Source organism: Coenobita brevimanus, chromosome 8, assembly GCF_032717465.1.
Source record: "Coenobita brevimanus isolate Jiangsu-jjx chromosome 8, ASM3271746v2, whole genome shotgun sequence".
Classification (NCBI taxonomy): Eukaryota; Metazoa; Arthropoda; class Malacostraca; order Decapoda; family Coenobitidae; genus Coenobita; species Coenobita brevimanus.
Window position 1 is genome coordinate 5,077,478 of NC_136961.1, and position 16,069 is coordinate 5,093,546.

General features: G+C 41.3%; 1 protein-coding gene across 1 annotated transcript in view; it reads right to left on the bottom strand.

The window, feature by feature from the left end:
* The window catches only part of LOC145406265 (QRFP-like peptide receptor), a 197,502-nt gene extending 181,719 nt beyond the window's left edge, over positions 1-15,783 (bottom strand). The window contains exon 1 of the mRNA XM_080277440.1: positions 15,486-15,783. Coding sequence (XP_080133566.1) covers positions 15,486-15,783 — 298 coding nt within the window. The remainder of the gene's footprint in view (positions 1-15,485) is intronic.
* Between the last annotated feature and the right edge of the window lie 286 nt (positions 15,784-16,069).

Consider the following 16,069-nt stretch of genomic DNA (forward strand, 5'->3'; position numbering starts at 1 on the left):
AATAATAGTAATAATACTAATACTAATACTACTACTACTAATAATAATAACGGTAATTGGAACTTGGAATGTAAGGGGGAGCGAATGATGAGGTGAAAGAGAGAGAGATTGTCCAGGTGCTTGAGGGTGCGAAAGTGGATGTATGTGGAATAACTGAAATAAAATGGAGAGAAGAAAGTGTGAGAGAATGGGAGTATGGATGGGGTATATGTGCAGGAGTAGGTGAGAATGAGAGGGCAAAGGAAGGAGTATGTATAGTTGTGAGTAAAAGATGGAAGAGGAGCATAAGACAGTATGGATCAGTTGGGTCAAGGATTGTGTGGGTAAAGTTGAAAGTTGGAATACAAATGTGGGCGATTCTGTGTGTGTATGCACCAACGCAAGATCATGCTAGAAGAGTGAGAGAAGAGTTCTGGACAAATGTAGAAGTGTGCATGGAAAAGTTTGGAAGGAATGAGAGAGTGTTTTTGATTGGTGATATGAATGGTAAAGTTGGGAATGTGAAGGTGGATGGAATAGTTGGTGAGTGGGGTGTGCCTGCTGAGATAGACGAGAATGGCAGTGCGTTAGTGGACATTTGTGCTGGGAGGGGGTTGGTGATAGCCAATACCCTCTTCAGGCATAAATTGATCCACAGGTATACATGGCAAGTGATGAGAAGGGTGGGTGGTGAACTGAATGAAAGGAAGGCAATGATTGATTATGTGTGTGTGGATGAAAGGATGCGAAGATGTGTAAAGGATGCAAGAGTGTATAGAGGTTGGAGGAGTGGACTTTCTGACCACTACTTGGTGGTGGCCAGAATCAAGATCCAAGTAAGATGGAGGAATAGAAGAAGGGAAGGACGGGAAGAAGGAGTAGTTGCAAGGAGAATGGAAAGGTTACAAGAGGATGAGAAAAAGGCAGAGTATAAGAGAGAAGTGGAGGAACGATTGGGCAAATATGAATTGGAGCAGATGGGAGACGTGGAAGGTGTATGTAAGATATTCACAGAAGAAATATGTGCAGCATGTGATGTGGTGTGTGGAAGGAAGAGAAGACGGAAGGGGGGTGCAAGGAACAGCGTGGTGGACTGAAGAGGTGAAACAGGCTGTGGCACAAAAGAAGAAAGCATACAACGAATGGATGAGAAATAGGGGCGTGGAAGAAGTTGAGAGGCGGAAGAGAGAGTTATATGTAGAAAGAAAGAGAGAGGTGAAAAGATTAGTAAGAGAGAGTAAGAAGAGAGTGGATGAGGAATTTGGAAGGAATTTGAGTGTAAAGTGGAGGGACTGTAAGGAAATGTTCTGGAGAGAGGTGAAAAGAGTAAGACAGGGTAGAAGTGAAGTTAGCAGGGGAGTGAAAGATAAAAATGGTACATTACTAGTGCAGAAGGGAGAGAAAGTGAGCAGATGGAGAGAACACTTTAAGGAATTGTTGAACGTAGAGGATGGAATATAAGTGGCTGGGGAATGGCTGGGAGAAGGAGAGAGGTGAGAAGACAAGAAGAAATCAGTAGGATAGAAGTTGTGGAAGCAATGAAGAAAGTTAAATCGGGGAAAGCCCCAGGAATTGATGGAGTGTGTGGTGAAATGCTGAAGCATGGGAGAGAGATAGTAGTAGAATGGATGTGGAAGATGTGCAGATTGGCCTGGGAGGAAGGTAGAGTCCCGGAGGATTGGAAGTCAGGTATAATTATTCCCTTGTACAAAGGAAAAGGGGAAAAAGAAGTGTGTGGTAATCATAGGGGCATTTGTCTTCTTAGTATAGTAGGAAAAGTGTATGGTAGGATACTTATAGACAGAGTTAGAGAAAGAACAGAAAAATTAGTTGGAGAAGAACAGGGAGGCTTTAGGAAGGGAAGAGGTTGTGTAGATCAGATATTCATTCTTAGATCTTTAGTGGAAAAGTTTCTAGAGAAGGAAAAGAAGTTGTATGCGGCTTTCATGGATTTGGAGAAAGCATATGACAGGGTGGATAGACAAGGATTGTAGAAAGTGTTAAGAATATAGGGAGTAGATGGGAAGTTGTTGAATGCTGTGAAGAGTATGTACGATGGTGCGAAGGCTGCAGTGCGTGTGGATGGTGAACTAAGTGAATTTTTCTCTTTGAAAGTTGGTTTGAAACAGGGATGTGTCATGTCTCCATGGTTGTTCAATCTGTACATGGATGGGGTAATAAAAGAGGTACAAGATAGGTTAGTGGATGTTGGAGTGGCCCTGGTGAGAGAGGATAGTGTTTGGAAACTCCCTGTACTGTTGTTTGCAGATGATACTGTGTTGTTGAGTGAAGACGAAGGGGAGATGCAAGGCTTGTTGGATGAGTTTGAGAGAGTGTGTAAGAAACGGAATCTAAAGGTGAATGTAGGGAAGAGTAAAGTGATGGTCTTTGAGAGAGGTGAAGTTAGTGAATGTACAGCGAGGTTGGATGGTGAGGAATTGGAAAATGTGAGTACATTTAAGTACTTGGGTAGTGTGAAGAGTAAGGATGGAGGTTTGGAGGGTGAAGTGCTTGAAAGGGTACAGCAGGGAAGAAAGGTTGCTGGTTCTTTGAAAGCAGTGATAAGAAACAGGGAAGTGAGCATGGAAGTGAAAAAGTTACTACATGACAGTATTGTGATACCAACTCTAACGTACGGAAGTGAAGCTTGAACATTGTTGGAAGGACACAAGTCAAGAGTGAGAGCTGTGGAAATGAGTTATTTAAGAGGAGCCTGTGGAGTCACGTGGAGAGACAGGCTGACGAATGAGAATATAAAGGAGCGTTGAGGTGTTGATGTGGATGTGATAGGAAGCGTTATGAGGAACACACTGAGGTGGTTTGGCCATGTGGATAGGATGGAGGGTGAAAGACTGACGAAGAGAGTGTATGTGAGTGAGGTGGAGGGGGGAAGAGGGAAGGGGGAGGCCGAGGATGAGATGGAGGGATGGGGTGGAGAGGTATATGAGAGAGGGGGGTGTGAGTTGGGAGCAGGGCAATGAAATGGCGGGGGACAGGGCGACTTGGAAGCGATTTGTTTGTGGCCACCCCAAACGGTATTGAGGCGTCTGGCAATAGATAGATTGATTTATTGGTAAGGATTACAGTATCATTCGTCATTATTATTATTATTATTATTATTATTACTATTGTTGTTGTTGTTGTTGTTGTTGGTATTAGTATAGTGCATTAATCCCATAAAGTACTTAAATTCCAAGAGATTTTCACATTTCAGTAAAGCTTGTTTCACATTTACAGTCGTTCAGGAGCTGATCTCTGACCTGTTCATCTAATACATTTTGTTCAGAATCATCTCTTGCTCATTACACTACTCAAATACTTGAACACACTCAGATCTTACAGTTTAGAGGGTGAAGTGTCTGAAAGAGTACAGCAATCAGGAAAGGTAGCTGGTTCTTTAAAATCGATGGTATGAAACAGGGAAGTGGGCATGGAAATGAATAAGTTTCTGCATGACAGTATTCCAGTACCAACTCTAATGTATGGAAGTGAAGCTTGGACCATGTTGGGGGGACACAAGTCAAGAGTGAGAGCAGTGAAAGTGAGTCATTTGAGAAGAGCATGTGGAGTCACATGGAGAGACAGACTGACATATGAGGATGTGAAGGAGCGTTGTGGTGTGGATGTGGATGTGAGAGAAAACGTTAGGAGAAACACACTGAGGTGATTTGGCCATGTGGAGAGGATGGAGAGCGAAAGACTGAGAAGGAGAGTGTATGTGAGTGCGGTGGATGGGGAGGGGGAGAGGGAGGTTGAGGACAAAGATGAGATGGAGTAATGGAGTGGAGAAATATATGAGAGAGCGGGGTGTGAGCTGGGAGCAGGGCAGAGAAAAGACCGGGGACAGGGCGACATGGAGGCGATTTGTTTGTGGCCACCCCTTACGGGATTACGGCGTCTGGCAATAAATAGATAGACCATTTATTGTGCGCTGAAATCTTTCCCGAAACTGTAGATATGGGTCATTTAATATTTAGGCATAATTATTTCCAGTCCTTATACATTATGAACAGGGTCCTGGTATTTCATGTGCTAATGATGGTGGTAGCCCTGACTTAGTTAATCAGGATCTGAGTTTTCATCACCATGGCACAACTTTATCCGGTCTTTATTAGTAAGAACCATTATACCATAAAAAACAAAAAAAACTAAATATGTTGGTATTAATGTTCCTCAATAAAATTAAGGTTACTCCGTTGAGACTGAAAGCAGAGTTAAGAACACAGATAAATCAATAGACATGTAAATAATACATCGTGTACTTCATATCATCCCCTGGTGTTCTAACGGAAATCATTTTATAACAAATAATTACTCCTTTTAAATGTTTACTGATTTTTTTTCTGTTCAGTCTTAGGCTACTAAAAATGATCGTTTTTTACCATACTAGATTTGAACTCCGCAAATTATTCCTGACTCTCCCCGAGTGATAGTTCTGAAGTTTCAGTTAGTTCCGTTTAGGAATTCCTGTTATCGTAACTGACGAACTGCTTCCTACAATTCTGAAATATACCGATACTCTAGCATTTAATTACTGTTTTCTGTAACAATTTTACATAACAGGTTTCACCTTGTAAAGCTATAAGGAAGAGTATGTGCATTATCGCTGACCGAAAAAGTTCTGAATACTCTGCCGTAACTTTTTAGGCCGACTGTGCAAGTCTCATGTGTGGGGACGCTCTCCACATAGAGCTCTTTCGAACAAGGTGGAATCAAAGGCTTTCCGTCTAATTAACTCTCCTTCTCTTACTGGCTTCCCTGAACCTCTATCTTTTCACTGCACTGTTGCATCCATATCTCTTTTCTCTCGCTACTTTAATGGTCAGTGCTTCTGTGAACTGTCTCCTTGCCTCTATCCACCACTACGGCTGGCACGAAGCACCCATCTAGCAAAACTCTCAACCCTTTTCTGTCCAGCTCTCTAATCATCTAATGCATGAGTTACCCGTTACTTCCAGTCCTTTATGTATCCAACAGGTCAGCTCTGGAACTGCCTTCTTCTGTCAGTATTTCTTACTATCTACGACCCCTAGTGTTTTAAACGCAGTTTGTTGAGGCATCTCGAAATGAACAGATCTTGAATTTGGCTCTCAGTCATAATGTTAATGATTTTTTCTTGGAGGGAACATTTTTTTTTTTTATGTGACCGACTCTGGGCACTTCACAGCCTGCTCCCAAGGCCCAGTAGTCCCCCAACATACCATATTCTTCTACATGTCACCATTTCGGCGCTAACACCCACCATATTGAACACATGCTAGGGCTGTCTCATACAGGACTTGTGTCTCATACAGGACAAATTAGAGGGGGTACTTTTACATGTCAGCGGGTCTTCTGGTAGATCTTCCTAGCCTAAATATATGTTTATTCATTTATTTATTTATATGGTGCCCTATACATATAGCCATTCTGAGGGCAATTTCTTGTTTGTAACGGGGACGGCTTAGTCAGCCATATCAGTGTTCATCCTGCAATATTTAATGATAACCTACTCCCACTGCCACCCCTGCCCCGACATCAGCAGACTTACCTGTTCCCATAATACGTTAGACAGAACTTCTAGTTCATCGTTTTTTCCGTGCAACTCAGTATATAACTTGAGAGATAGAAAACTGAACCATAACTATTCTTCCGCATAATCTGCTTGCTTTTACACTTTATTTCCGTTGCCAAAGGTCTTTCTGGGCCGAACTGTGTTTTTCGGTATTGAAGAATATTTTTGATGTTTCTGGGACTGTGCTGTATCCGGCTCTGGGACATGTCACAGTACAAGAAATGGCAATAAAACTTCATCCATACCGCAAACCACGCTTTAAAATTTTTTTACTATAGCTAGTTGCCTTATTCTCGGGAGAGGTGGCCACAAAAAACAAAACAAAACAAAACAAAGCAAAACGCCTCCAAGTCGCCCTGTCCCCCACGATTTCGCTGCCCTCGGCCAAGCTCACCCCCCCCCCCTCATATATCTCTCCACTCCATCTTTCAATCTCATCCTTGGTCTCTCCCTCCCTCTCCCCTCTCCACCTCAATCCCACACGCTCCCCTTGTTGGTCTCTCCCTCTCCAGTCTCTCCTCTTGGCCAAATCGCCTCAGTGTATTTCTCCTAACGCCTTCTTATACATTCACATCCACACCATAAAGCTCCTTCAGTTGCCCATTTGTCAGTTTGTTTTTCAGTGTAACTTCACATGCTCCTTTCCAATAACCCATTTCCACTGTTCTCACTCTTAACTTGTGTTCTACCAACAAGGTCCAAGCTTCACTTCCATGTGTTAGAACTGGTATCACAGTACTATCATGCAGTTACTGTTTTTTTTTTTTTTTTTTTTACTTCCATGCTCACATCTTTATTTCTTGTCAGTGTTTTCGAAGAACCAGTAGCCTTTCTTTCCTGCTGTACCCTTTCAAGCACTCATCCTCTAAATTTCCATCTTTACTCATCACACTACCCAAGTACTTAAATGCACTAACAGTTTCCATTTCCTCATTATCAAACCTTTGTGTGCTCTCAGTGACTTCATTTCTCTCGACGACCACAACGTTACTCTTCCTTACATTCACCTTTAGATTTCGTTTCCTACACACGCTCCCAGACTCATTCACCAGGCCTTACAATTCCCCCTTCGTCTTCACTTAACAATACAGTACCATCAGAGAACAACAGAGCAGAAAGTCTCCAAACGCTGCTCTCTCTCATTAGGGCCGCGCCAACATTCACTGCCTAACCTTGTATCTCTTTCATTACCCCATCCATATACGGATTTAACAACCATGGAGACATGACTCATCCCTGTTTCAGTCCAATATTCAAATAGAAAACTTCATTCATTTCACCATCCACACACACTGCAGCCTTAGTGCCCTCATATGTACTCTTCACGGCATTCAACAGCTTCCCATTTACTGCTTATATTCTTAATATTTTCCACATTCCTTGTCTATCCGCCTCGACATATGCTGTCTCCAAATCCATGAAACCCGCATGCAACTTGTTTCCTTCTCTAGAAACTTTTCAGGTAATGACCTTAGGATGAATAACTGATCTAAATCACCTCTTTCCTTCCTCAACTTCCTTGTTAATATCCAAAAAAATTCGTGTGTTATTTTCCCAAGTCTGTCAAAAAGTACTCAGCCAGATACTTTTCCTATTACACCAAAAAGACAAATGCCCCTATGATTACGCACACTTCTTGTTCTCCCTATATTTTGTGCAGGGGAATAATTATACCTGACTTGCAATCCTCCAGAATGCTACCTTCCTCCCTGGCGAATTTGCACATCTTCCATATCCCTTCAACTGCACTGTCTCTCTTCCCTGTGCTTCAACATTTCACCAAGAGCTGCATCAATTCCTGCAGAGCACTTTCAATTTCGCCTATGAAAAAGCAGTCGTAAAAAAAAAAAAAAAAAAAAAAAAAGAAGAAGAGAGAAATCTGACCTTCACGAAAATGTAATGACAAGAAAATATTAGTTGAACCAATGTAGCAAACGAAGCCTTTAATATTCGTTCTAGTATAATGATTGAGTGATGTCAGATTTAGCTACACAAGTAACGAATTTTGCTACATTTCTTGTCCTCCTGCTTCGAAACTGATATTTTACCTATTTTGATAAATCTGTTATACAAGCGGTTTGATCAGTTCACTTCCCTTGGCGGTAACCTCTTCTGTCTACATCTGAGTAATCTTTAGGCTCATATGTCATCCTCTTTCAGAAATTTGACTAAACTTAAGCCAGTGCAATCATTGTTCCCGAATTCACGAAATATATTTACTGAGATTCTATGGAGAAGCATCTGTTACAGACATTTAAGCCACCTGTTACCAGAGTACTTAATCCTGCAATCAACTCACAAATCGCTGGCTTAGTCATTCCACCAATGAGATAGCTACATCTTCCATCACACGCTCTTGGCTGACCAATCATGTGGAAACACGTGTTGGCATCCGTTATATAATGAGGCCTCGCTCCACCCACCTCTGACGGGCTTCACTTGCCCGATTCTACTCTGACCTTCGGGTGGATACATCTATAACAATAACATAACATAACCACCCACCACTTGGACTTTGGTCGCGGAGTGAGTGGACGTGCGCTAATCGGCTCTCTCCTCCAGATTTTTCAGGCTGCGTCACCAGTATAAGCTTAATTTTTTCACCCTTCTGGTGGTATATAGGATAGCTAGTTCTCATCTCCCTCCCTTCCCTGTTAGTTTGATACAGTAGGTGTACCTTTGAACTGAAATTGTCTTCGCCTTCTGCCCACGGTGGACCCTTGCTCACTGAAAGCTCTGGGTGCATGAGCACACTAATGATCCTCCCTGGAATGGGTTGAGAAGGCAATTTCGGTTTGATCTGTTCTGTTCCGGGTTATTTTCCCTCGCATATTTTCCTCTTTCTTCCCACTTTCCCTGAGTGGAGGAGGCGGTTACTATGTCGATCCCCCCTCCAGCCCCTCCCTCTCATTGGGAGGGGGGGCGGCAGCTCTGACAACACTCTGACTGCAACACAGGCTGACTTCCAGACATCAGTGTAAACAGTGCTACCAACGTGCGAGTTCAAGCTCTAGGTTGAACTTCTCTGGAAAGTCTCAGTCCTTTCATCATCATAAAGGTGACTGATGGCTGTGCTGGTGAGGTTGAACGCATTACAAAACTTGCTTATGGAGATCTGATTAAGACTGCTGATGCCTCACAGGTTAAAGACTTACTCAAACGGGGTAAGTTTTATTGAAATTCAGACGATGATTCCACACTCCATGAACTCCTGAAAGGGGAAATCACTTGCAGGGACCTCACAGAAATTGAGGAGGAGGACACCATACATGGACATGCTAAGAAAGATATTGTAGATGCCAGATTTAGCAATCTGTATTCAGAAGGTGTGAAAACAAGAATCACTATTCTTGTGTTGTCTTTGGGTAAACTTAATCTCCCAGAGTCTGTTAAAGCTGGATACCAAATTGTATAAGTCAGGCCTTATATTCCTAACCCCTTCGCAGTGCCATATGTCAAATATATGGTCACTGTACACAGCCTTGTTGGGTTTCTTTCTGTGTGTGTGGCCAGTACAGTTTGCAGGTACTGGTCAAGATGCAGACTACTGTATATCCCGGATTATATGATGTTCCCTCTGACAAGGAGAGTATATTTTCACCCCTGTTTGTTTGTTAGTTGGTTTGTCTGTTAGTAGGATTACTCAAAAACAAAAGAGAGATTTGGACTATAGTTGCTGGGTAGAAAGCCCACATCCCAGTGAACCATCGATTAACTTTTAGGACAGATGTTTGTTAGTTTGTTTGTAAGAAGAATTACTCAAAAACTAAAAGAACGATCTGAACCAAATTTGTTGGGTAGATAGCCCATGTCCCAGGGAACAACTGTATAATTTGGAACCGATCCGGATCGTATTACAGATCCTACATCTGGAAAACGCATTTTGCGATACCTTAATCAGTAATGAAAAGACCTTACCCATTAGGAACAGTAATTTGGAAATTATGTTTCCCTTGTCTGAGAGACGCAGTCCACTGAGTACCCCTCTAGCTTTCACTGCAATGGTGCTCACTTCACTTCCTCAAGGGCTTGTCCTAAGTGGATGAAGGAGAAAGAGGCCTGCACTGAGAAGGTGGCAGAGGACATTTCTTACTACAAAACTATGAAGAAGGTGAGGGCGTTGCTTGCAACTCCAACACCGAGTACGCCCAGTGCTTTGCCAGTGATGTTCAGTCCTATGATGTTCTCTGTCGAGATACAGACTGACCTTGTCTGTTACTCATGCCACTCGCTCTGCCTCTTCGTCTAAGCCCTTCATCCAGTTCAGTTCTCTTATCAATATCTCTGTCACTACTTCCTACTCAAGGGCTGCTGCTGCTTCTCAGTCAGTACAGCCTAAACCGAAGTCCGACAATTCTGATATGATTCATTTGACCACGCTTTCAAAGAAGTCACGTCCTCATGTTCTTGCTCCTGCTGCGAGAGACGGAAAAGCTAGCGTCTTCCTATGGGAAGCTGGGTGTCTTGTAGTTGATGATAACATGGAGGTTTCTGTTTGTAAGCACCGGGATAGGTTCGCCAGTTGAAACTCGCCTGGTTCCAGGCAGCATAAAATAACAAACGACAATGGCCTGCCTAGAAAATCTTAAACCGTCACATGCTCTATGTTACAGTGGAATTGTAAGATGCATGGGAATAAAAAATACAAGACATCAATTTTCCTATCTACGCACAGACAATATGTTATTTGTTTATAGGTGACGTGCTTTGCGGATTACCCTGATTTTCCACAGTTCAAACACTACCACTCGTGTTGAAGATATTGTGGTCACAGAGCTGCCATATAAACTCACAAATAACACCCACGAGCAGAAGTGATTCTAAATTTTACTCTGGAAGCTGTAGCATAAGGAGTAAGATGTAATAACACGTATTTGTCCATTTGTTCTCTTTACAGCCCATCAATTGGCCCCATTGACAGTGATGCTTTAAATTCAGTTTTTCAACATCTTCGTTGTTGGTGACTTTAACACCCGTCACTAACAACGGGGTAGCTTGAGGATCGATGGTCATAGGGGACAAGTAGTTGAACTAATTCGACGGTTCATCCTCTGTTGTCTGAATGATTGTAGAGCAATGCGTGTAGATGATCCTAATGGTAATTATTCGGTCATTGACTTATTTCTGGCCTCCCCAGGAATACATCAAAATTTCTCATGTTATCCTTGTGATAACTCCGTGGGAAGTAAGTATTTACCCATCTCCTTCATAAACGAACCATTTTTCCGGCTGCTTCACTTCCATAATTTAACAGTAAGAAAGCAGACTGGGGATCCTTCTCAATGATTGCCAAGTTAGGTATATTTGGGAGACCATAGATGTGGAAGTCCAAATTTTAACCATTTCGATATTACATGTGGCTGAGGTTGACATTCCTAAGACGTCTCCGATTCATGTGAAGCACAGAGCTCATTGGTGGATGCAGGATTGCCGACAAGCATTAAGAAAACGCAATAGTAGATACAGGATTTTTGACAGCCAACTGAGGAAATTTTATTGCATGCAAAGAAGCAAGGGCTGAGGCAAGGAGAATAAATAGAAGGACTAAATGTGGCTCCTGGCCGTCTTTTGTGTCCACAATGAATCGTTTTATCGCACTCAGCAATGTGTGCTCCATTATTAAAATATTAGATAAGAAGTGAAATAAGTATTGTCATGCAATCGAAAGTACCCTAACAGATAACTATACATATGTGCTGTGTATACAACGTATGATAGAAATATATATGTAGCTATTGTGTACAGAATATGGGTATGTAAAGACTCTTGGGAGTAGGCGGCTGGTTGTTGCGCGTGACACACCACCATGGTATGGGGGACACTTGTGTGAAGATATATCCAAATCTGTCCATGCATGTGTAAGTTACAGAGTGGACGCTAATGTAGCTATGGCTGTTAAGTATGAAAGCACCAGACCTTGTCTGACCACCAAGTGTGACCCTGACCTTGAGAGTAGATGGCTGGTTGTTGCATGCAACATGGTGTCATGGTTTGGGGAACAATTATGTGAAGTTATAGTAAAATCTGTCAATGCATGTGAAAGTTACAAAGTCGACATAAAATTGTAGATGTACCAACGGACGTACAAACAGAACCTCGCAAACAAACAGTCCCCGACCGGTTTGATCGGTAGGGAACTAATAAAAGCCTTTCCCTGTCACCACTGTGTCGATACTAACATCTATCCCGTGGACGCAGCGAATATCCTCATCAGGAGTTTTGCTCATGTGAGAAATTCAGCCAATTAAGATGTGCATTTTCAAGATCATAAATGCAAAGCTGAGCTACAGATAATAGTCTTTGCCACAGAAGGCCTAGACTCCCTATACAACCAACAGTTTATGACAGATGAAATTCTTGCCCTGAAATCATGTAAAGACACCAGTCCTGGACCAGATACAATCACGTATTGTAAATCTTGACCCTATATATAAATCTTGAGAGTGATTTTAGTTATCGTGTAGTCGAAGACAGAAGAAGTTAAAGATGGATACAGGGTCTTGATTGTATTTTATTATCTTCAAAGGAAAGTTTAAGTTGAACACTGTGTGTATTACACAGGAGCGTATATTTACTAGCTAAGTTCTTGTCGGACCCTTCTTCTCTTTACCACCTCTCGCAATTATCGCTAGCCCTGTTCTGACTCTCTAATCCTTCCTTCTTTATCTAGGAGGGCTTGTGTCACTTGTACTGGACACATGTTCGAATGTTCGAGCAGCCCATGTGTCTGTGTGTATGTAGTGTTTCCGGTGACGCAGTGCACATCAGGCATTCCTTACAGAAATGCTAACACATTTCCTTTCCCACCGAAATCGCAAACACATTTTCTTTCCCACCTAGCTTGACTACCTTTAAGACTACACATTTGTGTTCTTATCTATTATGATTTGTATTATTATAATATGGAGTCCTGACATCGCTTGGCTACGCCAGCTGGCGATCCTCTGACAGCATTCATCAGTGACACACTCTAATCTGTTAACACATAATAATGATTATAATATTGTATAGACATAATATTCATGATAATATTGTACTGACCAAATCCTATTCTAGAAACATAATACATTTTAAACAAATTGTATACACAATTGAACAAATGCACTATAGTTAAATTGTTTATAGAATATTGTATAACATATTGTATAATGTGTATTTATAACAGGCATATATATATATATATATATATATATATATATATATATATATATATATATATATATATATATATATATATATATATATATATGAGGAAAAAGGAGCCAAAGGCCACGAGCTTGCAATAACTGTTCCCTCCAAGAGAAAAACAAAATACAAGAGAGAGCCAAATTCAATATCCAATCATTTCGAGATGCCTGGACACACTGCGTTTGAAAGCCTGGAGATCATAGGAAGCAGGAAATACAGACAGAGGGAGACAGTTCCAGAGTTGACCTGTTGCATAAATGAAAGACTGAGAGTAACGGTTAACTCTTGCATTAGAGAGTTGGACAGAAAAGGGATGAGAGTTTGCTGCTGGACGGATGCTACGCACCCGTTGTAGAGGTGGAGGAATGCATGCAGACAGTTCAGTGGAGCAGTGACCATTGAAGTAACTATAGAAATGAGATAAAGATGCAACAGTGCGGTGAAGAGACAGAGGTTGAAGGGAGTCAGTAAGAGGAGGAGAGTTAGTGAGGTAAAAAGGCTTTGATTCCACCCTATTGAGAAGAGCTGTATGTGGGGAACCTCCCCACACATGAAAGTTGTACTCTACACAGGGGCGGATAAAACCCATGTATAGAGTCAACAATTGTGCATGGATAAAGAAGAAACAGAGTTGGCTTAGCACACCTAATCTCTTAGAAGCAGATTTTACAAGAGATGTAATATGATCTTTCCAAGACAAGTCCTGAGTAAATGAAACCCCAAGCATGTTCAAGGATGATGCAGGATTAAGCTGAATATTATTAAACGCTAGTGGGTACACTTGTGGAAGATTTTGTCGCGTTAGTAGGTGTAAGAACTGAGTCTTTGATGCATCAAAAACAAGCAGATTATTTTTACCCCAGTCAGAGATACGAGCCAAGTCAGACATTAGGTGTGACATAGCCTCATCCCTTGTTTGCTGAAATAACTGCTGAGATGGACGTTGCGGGAACCGAATGGAAAGGTGAAGGGTGGAGTCATCAGCGTATGAGTGGATGGGTTTAGATGTACAGCTTAGAAAGTCATTGATGAATAAAAGGAAGAGAGTTGGTGGTAGGACAGAGTCCTGAGGAACACCACTGTTGATAGACCTAGGAGAAGAACGATGGCCGTCTTCAACAGCGGGTATAGAACGACCAGAAAGGAAGGTAGAAATGAAGGCACTGATAGAAGGATAGAAAGAGAAAGACGGCAGTTTGGAAATTAAAGATTTATGCCAGACTCGATCGAAAGCCTTTGAGATGTCAAGTGCAATGGCAAAGCTTTCGCAAAAAACAGTTCAAAGTTAAGATTATAGTAAGAGCTATTAATAAATTTGTATTGTATATAGATATAATGTACTGGTATAAGAATTATGTACTTTTATATCATGTGTCGCCCCCCCATTTTTTTTTTTCTATAAAATTAATACTATATACAAAATATGTACACCTCATACAGGGGTTCTCACTTGAATATTCACTCTGCCTCCAGTAAATACTGGCTCCAAGTCTGCAATTCTTGCATGCATTCTCTGCATTGCGAACAGCACTATTGCAAAAACAATGGAGAAGATTATAAAGACAGTAGGTGCTGGGCTATACATATAATATAGGTTGAACATACTCAAACTCAATTCTTCCCAGGGCTTCATTGTTTCATTGATTAGTTGTACGGTTTCAAACTTAGGTGAAGTCAACTTAATACTTGTGCTCATGTTTAAATTCATGTTAGGTAGAGGATGGAAATATTTGTGTGTATGAGGAGGGCATAGTGATTGATGGTAGATAAAGTGGACATGGATGGTGTAAGTACCGCACAGTAGTCTGGTGCTATGTATAATCCTGATGCTGAAGTATGAGATGGTGGTATATCTGGATAGATTATGTAAACTGATGTGTTATGAGTGATGTAAAAAAACTGTGAATGTTCGATGCACTGATGGTGTATAGGTTTATTTGGAGCAAGTGTGAAGTTGCAGTGGTGATGAATGTCGTGATTTCTTACGATAGCCATATCACGAGGGACAGTTTCAGTAGGCTTAAATGTGAAAATGTACGCAGGACAAAGGTGAACTGTACGTAAAAAATGTACGGCACTTTCATCGTTGATTCACTGGCAAAAGTGTCCATCTCTTGGTGACCATGATGAGTTCGGTGTCTGAGTCGATGTTGATGATGACCAAAGTGTTACTCTTAGAAGGGTAAGGGTATACTCGATACACTGTGAACAGGTCGACATTTATGAATGGTACATGAAATACTACTGATGTTAGTGTTAATGTTGCTTCTAAATATAGATAATATAACATGCAATCTCTACTCCGGAACAAAGGCTTCAAACTATGTTTATGTATGCCTTGACTAATTATCTGACGTAGCTCATGAACTGGAAGTAGGTCAGTTGTGATATTGCCATTACCGGCATTCGCAATGCCTTGCATAAATGCCCTGTAACGAACTCTAGTTTTGTCTAATTGGAGTAAAATTGTGTCAATGTGTTCCGTGATGATGGAGAAGTGTTGGAAAAATGTTCTGGTCCCTTCCATGGCATTTAATTTGTCCACATTCTGGTGAGTTATACTTTCTGTCTTTTTTTAGATTATTTACGATTGTCTTCATTACTGAGTTTTGTCTGGCGACGAACTTGTTTTGATATGTTAGTACCCGAGCTATTTTATTAAATTTGTTGTTTATTTCTTGAACGTCTTCCTCTGTAGCCAATCCAAAGATGTTCCAAAGAACTGCACCACCCAGGTCAAACAAACCGCGCCTTTGGCGAGTACGTGTGATGTTGTTTGTGTCACTCAGTACCTCTGTTCCATGAGATGGGAGATCTTGGACCATGATGAACATGACGAACTTAGCCTGTTCTATCTTCCATTTCGCTAACTTCACTATTTCACTCACTCCTTTTGTGTTATGAGCTTCTGAAACATAGCCTCCTATCATAAAGTCCAGGGTTCTTAGTAGTTTGGCAATGTTCTCCAAGTAAGTAGATAATTCGTATAAATAATCCAAACTGATTTCAGTACTCACGACATCTTTATGATTGACGCCGTGGCCGTTGGAGCTATGAGGCATCCTTGCCGTACTATATGTTGAGGGTCTAAGTGAGCATATCTTCTTGCTATGTATAGGAGAATCCTTGGTATAAGTCCCTTCATCGTTACCCACCGAAAAGGAAAAATCTATTAATTTCCTAATCTAGTCATGCTGTGGTCGATGATCTTGATGATGTGCGTTACGGTTAGCTAATGGAGAACAATAACTTACTTGTTATTTCATTTATAGAAGGAGTTTAAATCGATGTCTAAATAATGTAAATGTTGTACTGTAGAATTTTTAGGAACAGTTGCACCTATGTTTG